The sequence below is a fragment of the Euwallacea fornicatus genome, chromosome 11 (assembly GCF_040115645.1).
Source record: "Euwallacea fornicatus isolate EFF26 chromosome 11, ASM4011564v1, whole genome shotgun sequence".
In the NCBI taxonomy this organism is placed as follows: domain Eukaryota; kingdom Metazoa; phylum Arthropoda; class Insecta; order Coleoptera; family Curculionidae; genus Euwallacea; species Euwallacea fornicatus.
This window is the reverse complement of record NC_089551.1, coordinates 457,634-481,253: the sequence shown is the minus strand read 5'-3', so window position 1 is coordinate 481,253 and position 23,620 is coordinate 457,634. Positions and strand designations below refer to the sequence as shown.

The window sequence follows — 23,620 nt, the reverse complement described above, 5'->3', positions numbered from 1 at the left end:
TAGCCGATAAAACAGATATTCGCGCGTTTCATCGCATACGCGACGGATCAAAGTGTCGAAGAACCCTGCTGGAAGGTGTATTTATTGGTCCATAGGTTACCGCAAAATCTATGCCGTAACGCAAATATAGGCGATATTTGCATAGAGGTGTTAATTATTTCCAGTGGTGTAACGGTGGTCAATAGTCCGCATTTAGGTTTCTTTATAAAGTCGTAGACACCAGTCGGAAGACGCTCCATAGTTTACAGATTTTAAGCTGCTAAGAAACATGCATGTAGATGAAGGCATTTCGGTCGTTAATCAATACTAAGGGATGATTCATATACGCCCCGCATGCACAGACTTGCACCAACATCGGCCGGGGTGACAAAACTGTTGGGAAACCACGATGAACCATTTGTGCGAAGATTTTGGATATGACGGTATTTGTGGCAACGTCGCCGATTGAAACTTGTTGCAGATTGTGACGTTGCACAATCGAATTTGGCATTGGCCGAAACCTTAGCAACCTACACTGGCAATTGTCTTTGCTAGCAACAATCCTGCAAAGTTAGGTTATGGAGCGGTTCGGAATTAAGTTGCGCTAACTCCGAGGTTTTTTTTGTTGAGAAGGCGGAAAAGGGGGCTCCAACTGGTAAAATTCGCTACGCAACGCATGAAATGTTTTACGTCTAATGTGAACAAACGTCAAGGTGCGGTTAGTCCAAGTAAGTGTGAAAAGGGGCCCCAGTTTCCCCGTTAGAAACGGACTTAATCGACCAGATGTCCTAAGTAGTAAGCGAGGTAGAACTATAGTAATGAGAACAAATAAATCAACAACAAATTAAATATTTATATTTAACATCAACAATATCAATAAAATTAATAACAATAACAATAATTGAGCGCCTCAACAATCACCTGAAAAGGCTCTTGAACAGTCGCTTAATTGCGACGCTGAAGTTGTTGGTCTTTTGCCCTGAGACGCAACCCGAAGTCTCCAAGTCGTTGACGCACGCGTTCGTTGCAGCATTAAAGTATCTGTCCCGCGAGGGGCAGCCCATGATAGCCCCGTGGTTCATGCCGCATGATACGTACTTGCTGCAGTCGGTGGGATGAGCAGCGAGGAAGTGTCCCGTGGGGTTACTGTCGCAGACGGTGTTAATTTCACTATCACTTTGCTGGTTCGGTTCTTCAGGCACTGGGGGTTGAGTTTCAGTTTCAGTACATTCAGACATCTCAGAAGGAAGGCATATGTTGTACTCGGAGTTGAATTCTTTGCCGGTGGGGCAAGACATTCGGCTCCCTGTGCCTCGGTAGCAACTGATATATTCAGTGCAGCTCCCTGGGATACTTTCCATGAAGGCTTCGTTGGGTCTCGCTTGGCAGATGGAGTTGGGTGATATGGTCGTGGGTGCTGCAACAATGTTTAATTAGGTTTTGAAGAGTCATTAGTGGTAGTTGGGGGCAAATGAATCTCTCAAGTCTGGTGAAATGATTTTTGTTTCCGTGGTTTAGGAGAATGATTGGCGTTAGATAGAGCTTCTAGTTGATGAAGAGGTGTAGTTAGGAATGTGTGTTGGCTCTACGGAGCTGTTGTGAGTTGGGCCGGTTGGTTGAGCCAAAAAAATTATAATAAGTCGATAAATGAAGCCTGTGAGTTGTGGAGCGGGTCACACAAGGTAAGTCTTTACAATGAGTATTACACGCATCTTTCTTTTACGTATAAAAATCTCTACTTATCTTTCTCCAATAAAGTACCCTGTAGAGTGCGCCCGATACACTACAACTAAACGAACAATCCCCAAACTTATGTGGTACAGCCCTGCGATAAATATTCGAAAAAAGCGCCCCATAAAAAATCAACAAAACTCATACTAATAGACATTATCGGCCCCAAAATTCGGTTATTGCCGAACACCGTGAATACCCAAATGAAGAGGGACTATAAGGACTGTACCCTCTCTATTCGATAAACTGGTTGTGAAGCCACGCGCATCAGCACGAGTTAATCTCGCCGCGCCCACTTACCCTTAGTGGTAGTGGACAAGGTGGTTCCAGCCACGCCCGTGCATCCCGCATCATGTTGATAATCGCATACGTTCAAAGTGGGGTTGAAATGTAAGTCCGCAGCACAGGGGTGGTAGTAGGCCTGGCCGTTGGAGCATTGGCAGAAGCCGCCACAGTGCTCTAGCGCGATGTATGTAGGGTGCTTACCGTCCACCACGGGACAGAAGTGTGACACTAGACAAAAAATCTGTATTGAGAAGTTGTGTGAGAAAAGAAGGCGTATAATTACGTCTGTCGCAGCTGCTCTGGTGGTTGGGCGTGGTAGTTGTTGGTTCCGGAGTAGTGGTAGGGGTTGTCGTGGGCTTAGGAGTGGTGGTGGTAGATGTGGTAGTTGGCTTGGCAGTAGTTGTAGAGGTGGTAGTAGTAGATGCAGCTAAACAAAAAAACGATAATGTTTAAATATGTAATTTCTGCGTAATGGTTCAGCCCAAAATCTAGATTTTCCAATTCAATCTCACCGGTAGAGGAAGTAGTTCCAGCCACCCCTGTGCAGTTGGCAATTTCAGGCATATCGCATACATTCAATTTAGGGTTAAAGTGGAGGCCTGAAAGGCAAGAGTGGTGGTAGGCTTGCCCGTTGGAGCACTGGCAAAAAGCACCACAATCCTCCAAGGAAATGTAGACTGGCTCTTCACCATCTACAGCTGGGCACAAGTTCGACACTACAGCAAATAAAAAAAAAACCATGACCGAAGCTGCAGAAAATCTCCTACGACTTCTCACATTTATCACAGCTGTCCTGGCCATTCGAGGCGGGCGTCGTTTTCACATCCTCAGTTGTAGTGGTTACAGTAATGGTGGTTGGGACTTGACTGGTGGTAGTTGGGAGTTTAGTAGTGGTGGTAGTGGATGGTTGTTCAGTAGTGGTGGTTGGGGCTCCAGTGGTGGTGGTTGGGAGGTCAGTAGTGGTGGTGGTTGGGAGGTCAGTAGTGGTGGTGGTGGTTGGGAGTTTAGTAGTGGTGATTGGAATTTCAGTGGTATTGGTTGGGATTGCAGTTGAGGTAATTTCAGCTTCAGTTGTAGTGGTTTCTGTAATAGTAACTGGAGCTTCTGGGGTGGTAGTAGTCACAAATTCCTCAGTAGTGGTTTCAACCGCCTTGGTTGTGGTCTCGGCCTCCGCAGTACTTGTTTCAACCTTTTTGGTTGTGGTCTCGGTCTCCGCAGTAGTTGTTTCAGCCTCTTTGGTTGTGGTCTCGGTCTTCGCAGTAGTTGTTTCAGCCTCCTTGGTTGTGGTCTCGGTCACCGCAGTAGTTGTTTCAGCCTCCTTGGTTGTGGTCTCGGTCACCGCAGTAGTTGTTTCAGCCTCCTTGGTTGTGGTCTCGGTCACCGCAGTAGTTGTTTCAGCCTTCTCAGTTGTCGTTTCAATTGATTGAGTGGTTTTAGTTGGTGTAGGTCTAGGTGGTTTAGGAGTGGTCCAGATGGAGGGAGTACTATCGTTAGGCTCTAAAATCGGTGATAAGAGCAAAGCAATCAAGGTTGGTGTCACTTACCGCAGGTACAAATGCATTCAGGGGGAGTAGTCCAAGCCGGAGTGGTGGTAGGATCTTCTGTAGTGTTGGTAACTGGAGCGGCAGTAGATTTATCAGTCGTGGAATTTTCATCATCGTCATCTCCACTACCATCCTCATCATCATCAGGAACATCAGGTTCAAGTGTGGTAGTGGTGACATCATCATCTGCATCATCGTCTCCATCGTCATTATCATCATCTCCATCATCATCACCATCATCATCATCGGGAACTTCAGTTGTTGTAGGTTCTTCGGTAGTTGTTACCTCCTCGGTGGTTGTGATTGGTTTTTCCGTCGTTGTATCTTCAACGGTAGTAGTCGTTGAAGCAGGAGTAGATGTGGTTGTAGTGGAAGTGGTTGTTGGAGCTGGTGTAGTTGTTGTAGTTGTAGTGGAAGTGGTTGTCGGGGCTGGAGTAGTTGTTGTAGTTGTAGGGGAAGTTGTTGTTGGAGCAGGCGTAGTTGTTGTAGTAGAAGTGGTTGTTGGGTCAGGCGTAGTTGTGGTTGAAGTGGAAGTGGTTGTTGGAGCAGGCGTAGTTGTGGTTGAAGTGGAAGTGGTTGTTGGAGCAGGCGTAGTTGTTGTAGTAGAAGTAGTTGTTGGGTCAGGCGTAGTTGTGGTTGTAGTGGAAGTTGTAGTTGGAGCAGGCGTAGTTGTTGTAGTAGAAGTAGTTGTTGGGTCAGGCGTAGTTGTGGTTGTAGTGGAAGTGGTTGTTGGAGCAGGCGTAGTTGTTGTTGTAGTGGAAGTAGTTGTTGGAGCTGGTGTAGTTGTTGTAGTTGTAGAAGAAGTGGTCGTTGGAGCAGGAGTAGTTGTGGTTGTAGTGGAAGTGGTTGTTGGAGCAGGCGTAGTTGTTGTAGTGGAAGTGGTTGTTGGGTCAGGCGTAGTTGTGGTTGAAGTGGATGTTGTTGTCGGTTTGGTAGTAGTTGTAGTCGTTGAAGACTCAGTAGTACTATTCTTAGTTGCTTCCCCTCCTTCACATCCAGCCTGTTCCGGCCAATCACATACGTTCAATTGGGGATTGAAATGAAGACCTGCGGGGCAATCATGTTCATGGGCCACGCCATTGGAGCACTGCCAAAACTTCGTGCAATCGTCGTGAGGGAAGTATACAGAATCGTTGCCATCGACTAAGGGGCAATCACCGGGGACATTGGTGATGGGGGCCTAAAAATCGTATTTAAAGTAAATGATTTACGACCCAATGGCAGGACAAACCGTTGTAGTTTTCGTCGTAGTGCCGTTTGTGCCAGCACATCCAGCCTGTTCTGGCCAATCACATACGTTCAATTTAGGATTGAAATGAAGACCTGCGGGGCAATCATGTTCATGGGCCACGCCATTGGAGCACTGCCAAAACTTCGTGCAATCGTCGTGAGGGAAGTATACAGAATCGTTGCCATCGACTAAGGGGCAATCACCGGGGACATTGGTGATGGGGGCCTAAAAATCGTATTTAAAGTAAAAGATTTACGACCCAATGGCAGGACAAACCGTTGTAGTTTTCGTCGTAGTGCCGTTTGTGCCAGCACATCCAGCCTGTTCTGGCCAATCACATACGTTCAATTTAGGATTGAAATGAAGACCTGCGGGGCAATCATGTTCATGGGCCACGCCATTGGAGCACTGCCAAAACTTCGTGCAATCGTCGTGAGGGAAGTATACAGAATCGTTGCCATCGACTAAGGGGCAATCACCGGGGACATTGGTGATGGGGGCCTAAAAATCGTATTTAAAGTAAAAGATTTACGACCCAATGGCAGGACAAACCGTTGTAGTTTTCGTCGTAGTGCCGTTTGTGCCAGCACATCCAGCCTGTTCTGGCCAATCACATACGTTCAATTTAGGATTGAAATGAAGACCTGCGGGGCAATCATGTTCATGGGCCACGCCATTGGAGCACTGCCAAAACTTCGTGCAATCGTCGTGAGGGAAGTATACAGAATCGTTGCCATCGACTAAGGGGCAATCACCGGGGACATTGGTGATGGGGGCCTAAAAATCGTATTTAAAGTAAAAGATTTACGACCCAATGGCAGGACAAACCGTTGTAGTTTTCGTCGTAGTGCCGTTTGTGCCAGCACATCCAGCCTGTTCTGGCCAATCACATACGTTCAATTTAGGATTGAAATGAAGACCTGCGGGGCAATCATGTTCATGGGCCACGCCATTGGAGCACTGCCAAAACTTCGTGCAATCGTCGTGAGGGAAGTATACAGAATCGTTGCCATCGACTAAGGGGCAATCACCGGGGACATTGGTGATGGGGGCCTAAAAATCGTATTTAAAGTAAAAGATTTACGACCCAATGGCAGGACAAACCGTTGTAGTTTTCGTCGTAGTACCGTTTGTGCCAGCACATCCAGCCTGTTCTGGCCAATCACATACGTTCAATTTAGGATTGAAATGAAGACCTGCGGGGCAATCATGTTCATGGGCCACGCCATTGGAGCACTGCCAAAACTTCGTGCAATCGTCGTGAGGGAAGTATACAGAATCGGTGCCGTCGACTAAGGGGCAATTACCTGGGGCGGTAGTGGTAGGAGCTGGTTTCTAAAATTCGGAACTAAAGAATTGATTTGCTGCCTAATCATACTACAAACCTCAGTGCTGGACCATCCCTCTCCAGTACACGAGGACTGGTGTATATGCACACAGGTCCAGAGCGATTGTTCCCAGTGGGTTCCAGGGGCGCAGGGCATCAAATAGGGCACCCCGTTGGAACATTGCCAGAAGTAGGCGCAATTGTTAGTAGCATAGTAGGCTATAACGGATCCGTCCGAAGGGCAAGGGGCTGTTCATATAAATTAAGTAAAGGAAATGAATAGATGTTGACGTCATCCTAAAACTGAAAATCAACCGCAAACAATTTAAATTTAATCCCTGTCGATCAACAAATCTAAAAAATATTATAATTTAGCCTTAATGAGCCGAAATATATAATTAACCGATTCGCGAACTTAATTCACCATTACGTGTCAAATTACATGATTTTTAGTGATTTATTGTAGGAGAAATATGTTGTAGATAAGATCTGCGAGAGGCACCTACAGAAAGGGCTCATTTAAGTACTCAATTGTGACTGGGCACGAACGAATTATCTCGTACCCAAACTCAATATACGAATTATGTCAGCTTAGGTTAACGATAGAGTTTAGGTCCGACTTACGCTTCGGTCCGGCTCCCACGTCGGCGGTCCGTCCCACTCCGCAAAGAGCCGCCACACTAAGCAACACTAAAGTCTTTATCATCTTCTAAATGTGTTTGGTCAAATCGTAGTTTAGTACCTTTACCGTGTTCAAAATACGCGACACCACTACACATTAAGGATGTGGATCCGCGTTCAGGCTATTTAAACGCTCTATCTATGTAAAATGGCCCTAAACCCTCGTTAATCCCATTTTGTTTTGGAATAAATCCTTTCGAGCTCCTTACACGGAACACTTAATTAAGAGTTAATCCTTTGTCAGTCGGTGGATTAAAGCGCGATAAGGGCGAGTGATCGCGAATTTTTAAGAAGCATTTTGAGTGATGTCTTAAAGGAGCAGATCAGATTCCAGAATTCTATAGCACATTCCGCTGTGGCAATTTGGAAATATAACAACGTTTAATAGAAGACTCTTGTTTTTTTGCTATTGATATCTCTGTAACTTTGGCATTTTAATAATTTTTATATACTTTCTTGGGATTTTTGCAACGTTTCCAACAACTCCTTCGCCATCCTTTGACGCCATGTTGTGTGTTACGCACCTGCGCTCACACATTGAAATTCCGAGTTATCAAATCATGTAACTCCGCTCGGGCGTTCTAGGGCCTACAATTTCACTTAATAAGAAATCCAAGACGAAGCCCAAAGCAAATCCTGTAAAAAAAAAGGATAAAAATCGCTCATCGGTCACGGCTTAAATCTGGTTTTCCCTACAAATAAAAATATATCTTACCTCGTGCCACTATTTTTCTAGACGCGAATTCCGACAGATAACTGAAACATATTTGAAAACTTTACTTCTGCTTAATTAAACTCTAAAAGCAGTTAAGTGGGGTGCAAATCTCCCTTCGGGAAACTCGCGGAACGCACTGATTTCGCCTTACTACACAAACACGAAACTCATGGCTCCAATATTGCGCTTCAGTAGCAATTACCTAAAATGTAATAAAAATTCGCCCTTTTGGAGGTTTTTGCGGTTCAAAAAACTGAAAAAAAAATCACTTGCAATATGATACGAAATGACGTTTGCGGGTCCGAAAATCGCCATGATGAAACAAATGAGCGGTAATGCGTCATGGCCCGGGAAGTCTGACCGAAATTGGTGCGCGAAAGGTCAATGCAGTCTAAAGCGCGCTTTTCGTATAGAACCCCCGGTACATTAGCAAAAGCGCTCAAAAGCAATTGAATGTCCTTTGAAATTATGAAGCATGTTCCTATGCCTGAACCTTGAAATTTAAGTAATGAATGCTGTTTCGTGTGTCCTCTCTAAGCATAGAATTATTTTGGCATTTTTTTGCCAAAGTTGGCTCTGGAGCGCCATGGTGAGGCACGATAAGGCTGTCTAACCTGGGCTTCAAAGCCCCTACAGCATCCGGGGCAGCTCGAGCCCCCATTGTGGCACACTCAAGTCAATAAACCTGTTACTTTTTGATAAAGTTGGCGATTATAATTGTTAATAAGAATTGACCGGCAATCTGTTACGCGCCTTAGACACTAGTAGCGACCTCTGGTCTTCAACTGTTCTGTTGTTTGGTGTCACCGTTGTCAAAACTTTGCATTATTTAAATTTATTCAGTTTTACACGTTTTTCCACACACCTTGTGTCTTCGGTGGCGAATTTGCGTAGTTTCCCAGGAAAAACTGGTTAGGGGTAATGATTCTTATTTTTAAAAAGTGGAGATTCTTCCGACGTTCCCTTCGAGAACTCGTCGAGATGCGCGCAATCACGCTGGCATTAAGCGAAAACCAAAATGGCCGCACATTCATCTCCACCAGATGTGGCCCCTACGTCCATGCATCCTTTCGAATTGAATGCGGAAAATGCGGGTGAATTTGAGCTTCCCTTATCAGTGACCAACTCCAACTTAGTGACAGCAAACACGTCCGAAAACAATTTACTTTCATTTCCCATCAGGGGAATGAAAGCGTCGACCCCAATCATGCCCCCACATCATGTTTGAATTAAAATGCACTTTAGTCGTTATTAAAGGCAACTTTGTTAAATCGATCAATTTTCTATCAATTGGTGACGATTAGGAAAGGTGTTTTGGGCAGATGAGACAATAGAGATGACGTGATGCTATATTGATTTAATCATGCGGTGGAACAATGGCAGTAATCGTGTAGAGTATGTGATTCTACGAAACTTAATTGCGGAGCTTTTTAATGAGCAAACAATCGGCTGTTGATTCGAAACCACTTGAAAAAAAAACGCTTAATCTGGTGATTATTGTGGAGATAAGGGGAGATGGTGCGGAACTTTCGGAAGCCCCCCAACGTAGGGCCAATATTTTCCCTGTAAGCCACTGCGCTCCAGATAACATGGATATTGAGATTGACGAGAGCGATGACTTACCGAAATTCAACCCCCCTTTCTGAGGACCAATCGACCCTTTCCGGGGCTATTTCAACTATTACCAAGAAACAAATCTCTTATCAAACCCCCTTCAGATTGCCACACTTCGTTTCAAAACTTTTTCATTTTTTTTTTTCGAAAATCGTTGACACGAATAATTATAAATTATTTACCGCTGAGTACCCCCTCCATAGGATTCTCCTCACTTTGATAAATAGGGCCGGATCATCAAAATTCTCTTAAACTACTGTGATGTGGCCATTGTCATTAGTGCTCCTCGTTTGTGCCCTTTTGGGCAGTTCTCGGGCCTCAGACTCACGTAAGTCATAAGTAATAAGTCGATGGACTTTCTAGGGCTGAGTTTCGTGTTTAGCCCCATGCCCCGATGGTGAATCGCAGGCCTATTTTAGCGATGACGATTGTACGAAATACTGGCAATGTAGCAATGGGAGGGCGTACCAATTCGTGTGCCCCTCACATCTCAACTGGAACCCAACTTTGAATGTGTGTGACGATCCGGAGGATGCGGGGTGTGATGGGAGAGGTTGGGACGGCGGAACGACTACCGCTCCACCAGTAACTACAACCACAACTACGCCTACTCCAACGACCACTTCCACTACAACTACAACACCTACGCCAACTTCTACAACCACTTCGACTACAACTACAACTACGCCTACTCCAACGACCACTTCCACTACAACTACAACACCTACGCCAACTTCTACAACCACTTCGACTACAACTACAACTACGCCTACTCCAACGACCACTTCCACTACAACTACAACACCTACGCCAACTTCTACAACCACTTCGACTACAACTACAACTACGCCTACTCCAACGACCACTTCCACTACAACTACAACACCTACGCCAACTTCTACAACCACTTCGACTACAACTACAACTACGCCTACTCCAACGACCACTTCCACTACAACTACAACACCTACGCCAACTTCTACAACCACTTCTACTACAACCACAACAACCACCATACCAACAAGTCAAACTAGCACGCAAGCGCCAGCGACTACAGGTAATAAATCTTTACATGGTTTTATCAAACCCGTTAGGTTCTTGCACTTATATGCTATCACAGCCGACCCCAACAACCCCGATTGCAGATGGTGGTGGTACCCTTGGTGCTGGACTCCACCCACTTCTGCACCTACCGCGTCCACTGCAGCCCCTATAATCACTTCCACCGCAAACCCAGGAAGTGATGATTGTGTGTGGTACTGGTACTGGAAACCTTGGTGCTGGACCCAGCCCACTTTCATACCTACCGTCCCTACTGTTGCCCCCAACAATACCACCCCTGCAACGGCCGCCCCCATAACTACTTCCACCGCAAACCCAGGAAGTGATGATTGTGTGTGGTACTGGTATTGGAAACCATGGTGCTGGACCCAGCCCACTTCCATACCTACCGTCCCTACTGTAGCCCCCAACAATACCACCCCTGCAACGGCTGCCCCCATAATCACTTCCACTGCAAACCCAGGAAATGATGATTGTCTGTGGTACTGGTATTGGAAACCATGGTGCTGGACCCAACCCCCGAACACCAATGCACCAGTGCCCACCACTCCGTCACCGGGTGCGGTTGTCATTTTTTGAGATTTAGGGAGTTTTTAATAGAGGTGTTTTACAGTAGATCCTGGATCCCATCACGGTTGTTGGCGAGGCAGGATTTGGTATCCGGACTGCTACCCGTAGTAGACTGATGGTGGTTCAGCGTCCAAAAATTTGATAATGAAGACTAAGGTCCTTTAATTTAGTGTTCATTTAGATCTTTTACAGCATTTTTGGAAATATATGTGAATAGATTGTTGGTTTTTACTAGTTCCGGGTTATTTCATTTGGATTTTAGTCAGACTTATCAAAAAAACGAGTAATAATTACCCATTTATATATATACAATATAAACATAAATTTCAAACGTATTACTTAAAGGATTTTCAGTTGGTGGTCAATCTTCCATCCCGAACCGACCATTGCTGCTTCCAATACCAGCTAATCTAGACAAAAAAAATCAAAAATTCAATGTCTGCTTTAGAGTTTTCTTTACTAATTTCCGGTGCGCTTTAGGTCCGCCATTTGCGAGCGCCATTTTAGCTTTTTCAAGGACATACGGCGATTTTCATTGCGTGACAAGCTTGTCAGAGCCGCCATCTTGAACTTTCATCGCTGCGCAAGGTCAACTCGAGCAGGGGAAAGAACGGGAACAGAATGTCGTGACAATTTTTGAGCGTTTTCTCCACGTTTGGGAGGTAATCGGGGCGGTCATCCGCCAGAAAGCGCCCCAAGATGTTTCCCAGAATTGGTACACGCATTAGAAGCGTGCCCCATTACGAGTGCCTCCTCTGTAACGTGCCAGATAAGAGAACCGTTACGTGTGGTTTTTTAAAGTGCTCGGCACCAGGATTCCATTGAAGCATTCTCACTTTTATCTGCTCGACAACCCCCTTAATGGTTTTTGACCCCTAAACCCAAAATTCCCGCATTTTTTTCACCGTGACGTGATACTTGAGATGTGGGAACTATGCGCTTTCAGGCGATAACGTGAATCGATGGAATCATGTTCGAGTTTGATGATTTACCTTTAAATGCGACAAGGAAAATCATGACCCCAATTACTCCTAATTATTCGAATTAAATAGAATAATAAGTGCTTCGGCAGTTCGGAGATTTGTCTGCCGTGCGCATTCTCTTGCGCCACTGCTTCTCAGGTACGTAAGTAAACGTCCGAATTCTCGTCGAAAAACTTTAGTAATTAGCCCACTTTAATCTTTCTCTCTGATCGTCACATGCTTGAGAATAGTTTATTCGAGGGATTAAGCGTTGGGAAATGCCCGAATCGGGAGTTAATCCGCGGCCTCCGCACTGAATAACAACCCAATGGGATTTCCGTAATGAAACTACGACTAATTTTTAATTTTACAGCCCCATATGATTATGACAATGGAAAAGTTGCACTTTGACCGGACAGCAATAGCTCCTCCTGGCAGTGCTCCAACGGAAAGGCTCCTAGTTCTACCACAAAAAGACCCTCAGCCGCTACAACCAGGGCTGCGGCCACTACTAGACTTCCTCCAACTACGGCTGAATCGGCACCGATCACTACTAATACAACCACAAGCAGCTCGCTCACCGTTACGGTGAGAAGGGCGACCCCCTACTAGCACTACCAGAAGGCTTTCCTATGCGACTGCAAGGTCCACCAGAAGACCCACCTTTACGACCTGAAAGCCTGCTAGGCGACCCCCAAGGATCATAAGTGAGTTTGGACATGTTTATTTTTACGACTAATTATTTTTGCCCTTGCAAGAAGGCCTAATAACCCCTGCGACATGTGGTACTGGGCCTTCCGTGTCGTCACTGGCTCGTTGAAACTTCTTCCTAATTTCTGAAGATTTTTAAGCCATTTATTGAGTAACAATAAATCTATTAAGTACTAAGTGCGCCGTTAATCATGGCGCGACTTAAAAACTCGCTTTTATCTTAAACTATATAAAGGTAAAACGTATTGAATGAAATTGTCTTAGGCGAAGTCGAGCCGGAGCGTAGGGGAATGTCCCGAGTGCAGCTTCTTTATGTAGTTGGTAAGGTTTTCCGGCTGGTCGTAACTTGCAGTTCTCGGGTTACAACCAGTAATTATATCCAAGGGATTATGAGGAAAAACACGAAGGATTATTTTGTTCGCCATTTGTCAAGAAAATACTGTTATATCAAAAAATGAACTCTTGCATTTTCAAATTTATAATTTTCGACTATTTTTTAAAAATATTTCTGATCAGAATGGTGACCGCGAGGTATCTGTCAATGATATTTTTTACCGCAAATGGCGACGGATATTTTACACAACTATTACATGTTTGCAAACGTATTTGAGGATGATAGAGCATTTTAAGCCTTAAAAAAAGAATATCAATATCAGTCTCAAAAAGGATTTAATTCGACAGATTTAGAGCTCTCTCTTCAGCTACATTCTTTCTATATATTATTTAGTAAGACATATATATATATATACAATTTAATATTCGTCCGAAGCCTTAGTAAAAATGAAAGTTGCCCTGAGTTTGTTTTACATCGTCGCCATATTAATTTGTCATCTGCGCCACTGAACGGGCGAGCCACTGTACTTTACCTTGGCCCAGCAACGTTTAACACGTCACACTGCCCTGAAGCTGTACGCGCAAACGCGAATTTGAATTGTTGTCAAACATCATGGCGTCGCGAAGCCACCTTCTGCAACAAATTGCGGAAACCAGTTCTGAAAATCCGATGAAAGCAATTTCGAACAGGTGTAAAATGGCACTGAAACAGCGTTTCTTACGGTTAAAGTCTGAAAATTGATGGCTATCCGACCCCCATTGCTCGCCAGCTGCGTCCGGGTCTGTGGATCCCCCAGTGTTTGGGTGAAGATTTCCTTTTAATGAACCACAGAAGAATTTTCGGTCTTGCTTTATCTTTTTCTGAACGAAATAAACCAGGCTCGCCCGGTTAGTCCTAGAGTCGTTCGAAGCCCCACGAACTGATAGTTTATTACTGAGAGAAAGTTCCGGGCATCTTTCACCAGTGCGAGAATTTCCAAAATGGCGTCCGTGTGGCTCGTACAGGTAATGCACCCAACGACTTTATTGAAAATGTCTCGAAAGGGGCGAGAATTAAGTTTTTCCGCAGAAAAACGTTCCACAGGACTCAGCAGATACGTCCTTGGCGCAGGGCTTCCGCATGGGGTAAGTTTACATAAGGAATTAATAGATATGATGTATCAAAAAATGAGTAACCGTCCTTTGCTTGATCCATTTTTTACGCTAGATCGAGTTTTAATTAATGATGTTGTAGTTATTTGCATTTTGTTACGGAAATTTAATGAGTATCTACGCAACCAAGGGAAAGGGTTGATATAAATTATCCCTCGCCAACAGCCGAGTAAGTCCGACTACGCCCGAATGTCCCCGAAATGCACTCAACAATGAAAAACAATTGAATGGGATTTGTTTATTTAACTTTAATTGCTGCGTGCTACAAATATCACGTGACATTTAATCCTTTTATACGTAGAGTGTTCTTAACGCGTCCCTCGTAATGGTTTTCTCTACTTAACAGCCGTAACTTTACTTAACAGCGTTCTACAGCTAACTGCACAAGTTCAGAACTCTATTAAAATGGAGCCCTGAGGGACAGTTATGTTGGTAGGGCACCCCATTGGAGCACTGCCAGAACTTCGTGGGATCTTGGTGGGGAAAATAAACGGAATCAGGGCCGTCTGTTAGAGGGCAGTTACCGGGTGCGCTGGTGGTGGTAGCCTACAAATCAGATTGAAAATCAAATATTTCCTACCCAAGCACCGCACCAACCTTGGTGGTAGTTCTCCAGGTGGGCCTTCTCCTTGTAGTGGTTCTCCTCGTGGTAGAACTTTTGACGTCGTTTGGCCAATCACATACGTTCAAAATGGAATTGAAGTGAAGACCTGAGGGGCAGCTGTGTTGATGGGGCACTCCATTGGAGCACTGCCAGAACTTCGTGGGATCTTGGTGGGGAAAATAAACGGAATCAGGGCCGTCTGTTAGAGGGCAGTTACCGGGTGCGCTGGTGGTGGTAGCCTACAAATCAGAATGAAAATCAAATATTTCCTACCCAAGCACCGGACCAACCTTGGTGGTAGTTCTCCAGGTGGGCCTTCTCCTTGTAGTGGTTCTCCTCGTGGTAGAACTTGTGACGTCGTTTGGCCAATCACATACGTTCAAAATGGAATTGAAGTGAAGACCTGAGGGGCAGCTGTGTTGATGGGGCACTCCATTGGAGCACTGCCAGAACTTCGTGGGATCTTGGTGGGGAAAATAAACGGAATCAGGGCCGTCTGTTAGAGGGCAGTTACCGGGTGCGCTGGTGGTGGTAGCCTACAAATCAGAATGAAAACAAAATATTTCCTACCTAAGCACCGGACCAACCTTGGTGGTAGTTCTCCAGGTGGGCCTTCTCCTTGTGGTGGTTCTCCTCGTGGTAGGACTCGTGCCGTTGTTTGGCCAATCACATACGTTCAAAGTGGGATTAAAGTGAAGACCTGAGGGGCAGCTGTGTTGATGGGGCACTCCATTGGAGCACTGCCAGAACTTCGTGGGGTCTTGGTGGGGGAAATAAACGGAAGCAGGGCCGTCCGTTAGAGGGCAACTACCGGGTGCGCTGGTGATGGTAGCCTACAAATCAGAATCAAAGCAAAATATTTCCTACCTAATCACCGGACCAACCTTGGTGGTAGTTCTCCAAGTGGGCCTTCTCCTTGTGGTGGTCGGAGCTGGTTTCTAAAATTCGGTACTGAAGAATCGATTTGCTGCCTAATCACACTACAAACCTCAGTGCTGGACCATCCCTCTCCAGTACAAGTGGACTGGTGTATATGCACACAGGTCCAGAGCGATTGGTCCCAGTGGGTTCCAGGGGCGCAGGGCATCAAATGGGGCACCCCGTTGGAACATTGCCAGAAGTAGGCGCAGTTGTTAGTAGCATAGTAGGCTTTAACGGATCCGTCCGAAGGGCAAGGGGCTGTTTACATAATTAAATAGGAAAAAATTTATTTAGCGATACAAAAACCGAAACCAAATCATCCTTCAACAATGTTCGATACACGTTAGGAAGACGTGTCCAACTTACGTTGCCGTCCGGCTCCTACATCAGCCTGTCCCACCCTGCAAAAGACCACCAAGCCGAGAATCACTGAAGTCTTCAACATCTTGAACGTGCTTGATCAGGTCGTAAATTGGTACCTTTACCGTGTTCAGAAGATGAAGCACCAGTGCACATGAAGCTTGGCCACCTCCGCTATTTAAACGCTCTACATCTAAGCAAAAATAGCTTTAAGTCCCATTTAATCCGATTTTTTTCCTATTAATCCTTGAAGGTCTTTAAACATTACAAATTAAGAGTTAATCTTTCGTTAGCCTCTGGATTAACGGCGAATTCCTGATTAGTTCACCATCTAGGTGGCACTTCATCGAAGTCCTGACCGCATAGGTGGACCACCTGTGGAGTGAGCAATGGATGGAAATATGCGCTTAACTTTGTTTTCTTTGGTCAAATCGGAAGAACCCGAGGACCTAAAATTTTTCAAAATTGCCAATTGATCTTGATGAGATCTTGAGAATCAGACGCCTTAGAAATGTAAAATGAAAATTCCAAGTGTAAAAAAAGACGTGGAAAATCCAGAATTTGATAAATATGCGCAGAAAATACCCCCTTTGGGAGTTGACTCCCTCCCCCTCTCCATTCCTTCTCCACCTCCATTTCCTTCCCCTTCTTCGTCTTCTTCTTCATTCTCCTCTTCATCCTCTTCGTTGGCCTCTTCATCCTCCTCCTGTTCCTCTTTCTCCTTCTCTTCCTCTCCCTCCACCTTTAGATCCTTCTCTTCCGTCTCCTCTTCCTCTTCCTCTCCCTTTCCCTCAATCTCCTTATCCCCCTCTTTCTCTCCCTCTTTCTTTTTTTCTCCCTGTCCCTCTCTCCACCTTCCCTCTCCCAGTTTAATCTATAGTTTTATCTATCGTTTTGCCTTTTTATTCTGACATGCTTCTATGTTTGTTGCACGATGGCCACGTGACTGCTACAAAATGACGTCAGCAAGGGCAATTTTGCCATCCACTTATCGGACCACATTGTTATTGATGAGTAACCTTCTCTTTATGATTAATCTACAAAAAACATATCAACGCCATTACCCATTTAATGACATTATAATCGGTTTACATAGTTTTTTTACGAGCAAATCTCTTCTGGGGGAATTAAACGGATCAGAAATTTACTAGGAGAGGAAAATTTTCTGAATCACTCACTTACGTGACGATTAACCAGAATTAAGAGAGATGCGGGACAGCAGGAAATGAATGCAGAGTTTTTAGGCCTGATCGACCAAAAAATTTCCTAACGGTTCGTGAAGGCTTTTAACGGTTTTCATCAACAAATATCACCGAATCGAGGCAGCAACAATGTATAGCTCGCCATTTTGATTTTGAATGGAAAAAAAACGAAAAATTCAGATTTCAAAATGGCCCAGTTAAGACCATTAAACATCATCAGCTGTTTTATGTAGCCGCCATCTTAAATCGCCATTACTGCTTTCAATGTCAAATCTCATAAAAAATCATTTTTTTAAATTGTTTTTCAGTTGTTTTCGGGTCACCACGCCTGGCAATGTCACCGCCTAACATTAAACGCCACAGAGTTCATGTCAGAATTGGAGCATCCATCGTGAGACCATGAAATCGCCACAAAATGTCCGTTGATGTGGCCGCAAGTCGTAAGCCGTTTTAGCGGTTTTATAATATCATCGGACGGACACGGAAGTAAAGGCAACACATGTCCTTTTAAGGTCCTTCGAGTTAAAGCGAAGAAGAAAAGTTTTGCAGCCCAGCAGTTTTGGTGCTTCGTCAACGCTACGCCAGCAGGTAAGGGGGACTCCCAAACTTTCAACAAAAATTTATTAATAATTAACCCACTTCAATCTCTCTAGTTGTGACACCTTTAACAACCACTTACTCAACAGATTAATTGTAGAAAAATTCTCAAATCGGAAATTAATCCATGGCTTCACACACAAAAAATCATTTCCCAATGGAATTTTCATAATATAATCAGAATTGATTTTTAATTTGGTAATAATGTGATGGTAACACCACTGAGAAAGTAGCTCTATGGTCAGACAGAAATTGCTCCTCCCTCTGGCAGTGCCCCAATGGGAAGACGGAGAAGCATTCCATCTGCGCCGCCTCCCCAACGGTGGAGGAGCAATCCGAGGGGCCGACGTGAGCCGTCAGGTGTATGGTTGTAAATGTATGTGCCCTATATGACTTGATGTCTGCAAGGGCAATTTTTAGAGAAATAAAATCAGCTGTCAGTTATTAAGCAAAAATAAGTATATTAAGTACTAATCGCACCTTTAATCCTTACGGAATTTACATTATAATCTTAAATTATGAAATAAAAGTATTAGAGAAAGTTATCTGAAGTGAGGTCGAGCTGCAGGCTTCTGAGGGCGTCTTTGGTTTCCTGTGCCGCCAGGGACTTTTGATGGATCCTGCAACAATTTGTTTGGTCAAATTAAAGTTTAAGACTCGTGTGAAAAGTACCTTTTAATGTGAATTTTGAGGCTGTGCTCCTCGCTGAAGCTGTTGGAGCAGTACTGACATGAATAGGGGCGAAGCCCCGAGTGTAGCTTCTTTATGTGCTTATTGAGGTCTTCAAGCTGGTCGTAACCTACAATTTTCAGATTATAAACAGCCAGCAAACGAACTGAAGGGAACTATTTTCATTCGCCATTGTCAAGAAAATACGGCCATATCGGAAAAGAACCGCATAATTAACAACAGAAGATATTAGATATCCCCTTCGCCTTAATGTCAAGACCTCACCTTCACCATAATTTGAAAACTTGCAATAATGTTAATAATGCATTGAAATCGGGATATGCCGCGATGAAAGTAGCTCCTGTCATATTCTAAACACGCAACATATATATATAATTAATCACCCTTGTCGCACTTAATGCAGGGAAACTTCTTATTTTGCCCATGCAGCGCTTTCTTGTGCTTGCGCAGCACGTCCTTGGATGAATACCATTTGTGGCAAATGTCGCATTCGGCTTTTTGCGGCTTCTCCTTTTGTCGTTTATTGCTCTCTTCGGGCACTACTACATGCCTAGAAAAATGCTCTCGAATCCACAAATTCAGTCTTTCGCAAAGCAACTCACCCGACGTTATTAGACAAGTTAAGATCAGTCAAGCCCTCACCGCAATCCACAGCTTCGTCCTGCGCAATCACAATCCCCGAACCTTGAATCTGCTGCAACACATCCAACGACACCCATTCTAAGGGATTGACGATCACCATGGTTTCCTCTTTAACAGGGGGGGGCTTTGCCTCCTGCGCCCTGCTATGACGGCTCCTCTCGTGCGCTTTACGTATCGACGAAGTCCTGAAGGTCTGTGTGCAGTGTCTGCACGAATAAGGTCTTTCCCCGGTGTGTAAGAGCATATGCACTTTGAGGCTGGATTTTGAAGTGAAATTGGAGTGACATACATCGCAGCTGATTTTTGATTGGCCTACGACGTCGTGAGTACGCAAGTGCGACTCAAGGGTCGATTTTAGGGCGAACTTTTTGTGACAGCGATCGCACTCAAAGGGTTTCTCTCCTGTATGTGTGCGTAAGTGGCGCTTCTAAATAAGAAATATTCCAGATTAGGAACGAGTACGGAATGGGTTATTTCGTAACTTACCAAATCTGAGGGTTTTTTGAAGAATTTACAGCAAAATTTGCACATTTTGTCCGTCAAATCTGGATGCATTAAAAGGTGCCTGCGATAGTGCTCGTCGACTGAGGTGACGTAGTTGCAATGATCACATCGAAACTGTTTACTCTGCTCCAGCTTCCCGATGTCAGCAATCAAAGATTTTTTATTCGGAAACCTGCAAAAATCACTAATCTCCCAAACAAAAGTAACGCTTAAGCTCACCTTTTCATCTTCGAAACATCCACCCCCACACCAGCCTCAGTAGTCACACTTAAACTCTTATTTGCGTAACACTCACTCATCTTTGGCTGCTCGTCATTTAACATCAGCTTGACAACACTGTCGTCGTCGGCGCAGGCGTGTTTCTCGAAGGCGTAGCAATCGGAGAACATACGGTGACAGTTGATGCAAAACACCTGCGCATCATATGGGACGGCGTTCAACGCCGCCGCGTCGATGATGCTGATTGGTAGAACGTCCGGCAAGGGAGTCGAGGCTTGTTGCTCCACCTCCGGGGGGTCATCAGGATCGAAAATTACATCACTGACAGTCTACGATTGTTATTATTTGAATCGTGAAGGTGAACGTGAGAAATTTTACTTGTAGTTTCAAAGATGACGAATCATCATCGGGGGTGATTTGAGGAAAGTTTAAGTAAACCATTTGGTAGTCGGGAGTTTGCGCAGTGTCTGGAATTTGGGGAGTGATGTTCAAAAGGACCGTGTTTGATTCGATAGCTGTATCCTCCTGAGGCTAAATAAACAATACATTTGTGTCAACGAGACGTATCAAACACAAAGCATACTTGTAAACTGTCAACGTTGACATGTTCATTCGTAGAACATTCCTGAAGACTTTCAACCACAGGTGGTGCCACCTGCAATAATTAACACATCCTTTGTGCAACTACTAATTACTTTTGGTTTTTTATTTTACCAGGTCTCCATTAGTAACAGGATGAACGTCCTTAATGTGCATTCTACATAGCGCAGTAGTTCTGAACATCTTGTCGCAGCAGGGGCACATGTAGGGCTTAACCTCGTTGTGAATCAGACAGTGACGTTTGAGCATAGAGGAAGTGGCAAAGCTTTTCGAGCAAAATGTACAGGTGTGGTTTTTGATGTTCTGGTGCTGATTGGTGTGCTCCTTAAGACTGTGCTTTGTTATAAAGGCTCTGCCAACAAATGTTTAGTATGTAATTTGAATTTAAGCACGAAATCGTCTCACTTGAGGCATATTGTGCATTTAAATCTGCACTCTCTGCTATGAAGTTGCATATGCCTTCGCAGGCTCATAACCCTAGTGAATCTAGTGGAGCACAACTTGCATGAATAGGGCTTTTCCGAGGGGTTTTTAGACTTCTTTAACTGCAGAGTCCCTAAATCTTGGACTGTCAAATATGAATAATACATTATGGTAGTTAATACGCACCATACGGAGTTTGATAAAGAGGCTCCTTTAGCAAGGGCTCAACAATGTTTTCTGTGGATTTTTGCTGGGTCTCAGTAGACACCAATTTCTGAGACTCGGGAATTTTCGAGGAGGATTTTATTGGTGTGACGCGACGTGTTGAGTGTAGTTTCATGTGATTTGTTAAAGTGCGCTTTAAGGAGAATGCGTGATTGCACTCAGAGCACTGGAATTGCCATAATAAACTTATACAGATAATTATTTTAACATGTTCCGATGATTGTTCCGCATATTAGTCACGTAAATATAAGGATTTCTTTTTTGACCATTCTTACCTTAAAAGGCTTCTCCAAGGTGTGCGTCCGAAAGTGCCTGATCAAATCCGAAGGCTTCTTAAAACGCACAGGGCAATAATTGCAAAAATACCACCGCACCTCTCCAATTTTTTGCTGGCGCACTGTATAGCGCCTAACTGCTCCGCTCGCATGGTTTTCGGCCAGTTTAACGATGCTTCCACTTCCCTGCTCAACAGTAGCCTCAATCGACTCCAAATGAGCCTTGGTCATGTGTCCATTTAGAGTGGCTAATTTCCTAAAAATACAACTGCACTGAGAGCACTTGTATATCTTGTGAGGCCCCCCTTTGGGAACTGTATGGGTCTTTTTGATGTGAGCCTTCAGATTTCCTGTTAGATTGTATTATAAATAAAAACAAATATTCAAGTCTCAGGTTTAGCAAACCTTTTTGGGTGAATTGAGCAGAGCATAGTGAGCAATTATGAGGACGCAGTCCGCGGTGCTTATCCAAATGTATTTTCAAAGAACCTTTCTGGGTGAACCCCCTCCTGCATAGCTGACACTAAAACTTTCCACTCAAGAAAATTTCTGACTTCCTTAACTTGAGATTTAAAAAAACCTTAAAAGGCTTCTCCCCTGTATGAATTCGCCTATGTCTTTCTAACAGCCATTCCTTTGGAAAAACCTTCCCGCAGTGTGGACATTGACACCCTTCCAACCACCTACCCCTGCTCTTTCTCATCCTCCCCTCCAACACACTACGCTTTACCTGCTGGTGTTTGCTCACATGCAATTTAAGCTCAGTATAACTGAGAAATTCCAACTGACAAATAGGGCATACAAATGATTCTGTTAAAGATGAGATCTTTGTCACTGCATGTCCTTCCATATGCCCCAACAGATCATCCTAAAAGGCATTATCATAATGACACAAAACATACTTGTAATTTTCTTGCCTCATTTTGGAACTCAGCATCGCATAAATTACAATAAATTAGCTCTTCCACTTGATGTACCAAAACATGAGACCTCAAACTAGCTTTCCTTGTAAAGAAAATATGGCAAATGGGGCATACATTTGTAGGGTTTAAATGTGTTGTAATAACATGGATTTTGAGGTTTGTCTCCACATGGAAACCTTCTTGACATTTAAGGCATGTGAATTCTTTATCTACTCGATTACACACTCTAACATGCTGACGATATATTGCCAAACTTTTAAAGTGCTCATTGCATTTGTAACATAAATATGAGGTGATTTCCATCTTTTCGTTATTGTTCTCCAATGGCGAAGGTGATAAATACTGAATGACCGGCTCATTTTCACCTCTAAAACAACTTCAATAACACAAAATTGACAACAAACACAACAAAATACCTAATTGAGTTTGAATGTTCGGAGTGGTTAGCTACTTCTGGTAACTGCGACTTGTCAACATCAGCATCAGTAGGCGTAATATTCAAATTCAAAATCTCCTAAAATTATCTTCGAATATTCCTTTTCAGCAAAACAAAAACCTATCTACCTGAGTGTTGACATTAACAAGCTCCATTCGAGCCTCATCCAAGTATCTCACCAGAAAGTTTTGCACGTATCGGGGGGCGCTATCCGAGTTCTCCATGGTAATTTCAATGGGCAGTATGTTGAGGGGGCTCTGGTGAAGGTTGTAGGGCTCAGGTAGAGCTCCTAGAGAATCCATGGTGTTGACCTCAGATGAGTAATGCCAAGGGTTAAAATGAGACTTCGTGAAGCTGATTTTAGTGTTCAAAGGGGGCTGTGCTTGGGATTTTTGCGGAAATTTTAATATTTTGTTGGGGGAGTGACGTTTCCTTCAAGTTGTGAGGTTATGTTGAATGTCAAATTTCAAAAAAGGCCTCTACAAGATGTCGGGGAAAAGTGTCATGAGGGGTAATTTGAATATCTAAATTAAAGAATTAATTTGCCTTTTTTTAGAGTTTATAAGAGTTTATACGACAAATAATATTTGAAATTATTTTAATTTTTTTTATAACGTCACAAGGTGATTGTTTTTAGGGTTAAGTTTAATAGAATGTGTAAACATTTAAACTTTTAACGAATAAAATATTAATGACGTCATACAGATGCGCAAACTCGCTTATTTGAAATGTTTAACTTAAGTATTATTTCAATATATAAATACAGATCGCTAAAAGCAAGTAACTGCGCTAAGTAAACGTATGATGATTCCTCTCTTTCCCGTAATTTATCGTGAGGGCTGCACATGAACTCTTTCGGCCTCTTTCATTTCCGAAGAACGAATCCGCAACCTAATCGCCCTCAAATAAACTCGCAATAAAACGATCTAAATATAACCACTATAAACATTTCAGTCCGCAATTTAAAAATAGCCCGGTTTCTCCTCCTTCAATCAAACAGGCTCGAAGAAATAACAATCTTCGAAAGATTGCCTTGTCTCCCCTAAAATGGACGTAGACGCGGAGTTAATGTTTGAGTGTTTAATTTATCTGAACATGTTCT

At 43.9% G+C, this 23,620-nt stretch overlaps 4 protein-coding genes and 1 long non-coding RNA gene across 8 annotated transcripts; 2 read left to right on the top strand and 3 right to left on the bottom strand.

The window, feature by feature from the left end:
• Positions 1-20: 20 nt before the first annotated feature.
• On the top strand, positions 21-18,099 carry LOC136342010 (uncharacterized). The gene is made up of 3 exons (XR_010732589.1): positions 21-707; positions 12,075-12,408; positions 17,293-18,099. It is a non-coding gene; the product is annotated as an uncharacterized lncRNA (long non-coding RNA).
• LOC136341998 (uncharacterized) lies at positions 813-6,938 on the bottom strand. 2 transcript variants are annotated; one of them, XM_066287424.1, is made up of 14 exons: positions 6,722-6,938; positions 6,156-6,346; positions 5,875-6,105; positions 5,599-5,823; positions 5,323-5,547; positions 5,047-5,271; positions 4,771-4,995; positions 3,540-4,719; positions 2,999-3,492; positions 2,773-2,947; positions 2,508-2,711; positions 2,279-2,422; positions 2,011-2,223; positions 813-1,396 (listed from the first exon to the last, which is right to left on the bottom strand). In XM_066287424.1, exons 1-14 carry the CDS (start codon positions 6,801-6,803, stop codon positions 897-899), a joined length of 4,314 nt encoding a protein of 1,437 aa, XP_066143521.1. In that variant the 5' UTR covers positions 6,804-6,938; the 3' UTR covers positions 813-896. The 2 variants fall into 2 exon arrangements, with proteins under 2 accessions (XP_066143521.1, XP_066143520.1); XM_066287423.1 differs by having other exon boundaries at positions 2,773-3,492; positions 6,722-6,937.
• Positions 8,318-10,973, top strand: LOC136342004 (salivary glue protein Sgs-3-like). 2 transcript variants are annotated; one of them, XM_066287434.1, is made up of 4 exons: positions 8,318-9,435; positions 9,490-10,164; positions 10,228-10,728; positions 10,786-10,973. In XM_066287434.1, the coding sequence occupies exons 1-4, from the start codon at positions 9,369-9,371 to the stop codon at positions 10,845-10,847; spliced, it is 1,305 nt and encodes a 434-aa protein (XP_066143531.1). In that variant the 5' UTR covers positions 8,318-9,368; the 3' UTR covers positions 10,848-10,973. The 2 variants fall into 2 exon arrangements, with proteins under 2 accessions (XP_066143531.1, XP_066143530.1); XM_066287433.1 differs by having other exon boundaries at positions 8,358-9,435; positions 10,783-10,973.
• LOC136342006 (salivary glue protein Sgs-3-like) lies at positions 11,189-15,956 on the bottom strand. 2 transcript variants are annotated; one of them, XM_066287436.1, is made up of 8 exons: positions 15,789-15,956; positions 15,490-15,680; positions 15,386-15,439; positions 15,089-15,334; positions 14,792-15,037; positions 14,495-14,740; positions 14,251-14,443; positions 11,189-11,198 (listed from the first exon to the last, which is right to left on the bottom strand). In XM_066287436.1, exons 1-7 carry the CDS (start codon positions 15,865-15,867, stop codon positions 14,273-14,275), a joined length of 1,233 nt encoding a protein of 410 aa, XP_066143533.1. In that variant the 5' UTR covers positions 15,868-15,956; the 3' UTR covers positions 11,189-11,198; positions 14,251-14,272. The 2 variants fall into 2 exon arrangements, with proteins under 2 accessions (XP_066143533.1, XP_066143532.1); XM_066287435.1 differs by lacking the exon at positions 11,189-11,198 and having other exon boundaries at positions 14,121-14,443.
• LOC136341999 (zinc finger protein 236-like) lies at positions 18,023-22,993 on the bottom strand. The gene is made up of 17 exons (XM_066287426.1): positions 22,647-22,993; positions 22,499-22,596; positions 22,077-22,449; positions 21,740-22,027; positions 21,565-21,682; positions 21,160-21,509; positions 20,846-21,050; positions 20,642-20,792; positions 20,351-20,588; positions 20,220-20,291; positions 20,015-20,167; positions 19,637-19,965; positions 19,400-19,589; positions 18,874-19,340; positions 18,655-18,821; positions 18,254-18,380; positions 18,023-18,201 (listed from the first exon to the last, which is right to left on the bottom strand). Exons 1-17 carry the CDS (start codon positions 22,818-22,820, stop codon positions 18,114-18,116), a joined length of 3,588 nt encoding a protein of 1,195 aa, XP_066143523.1. The 5' UTR covers positions 22,821-22,993; the 3' UTR covers positions 18,023-18,113.
• Between the last annotated feature and the right edge of the window lie 627 nt (positions 22,994-23,620).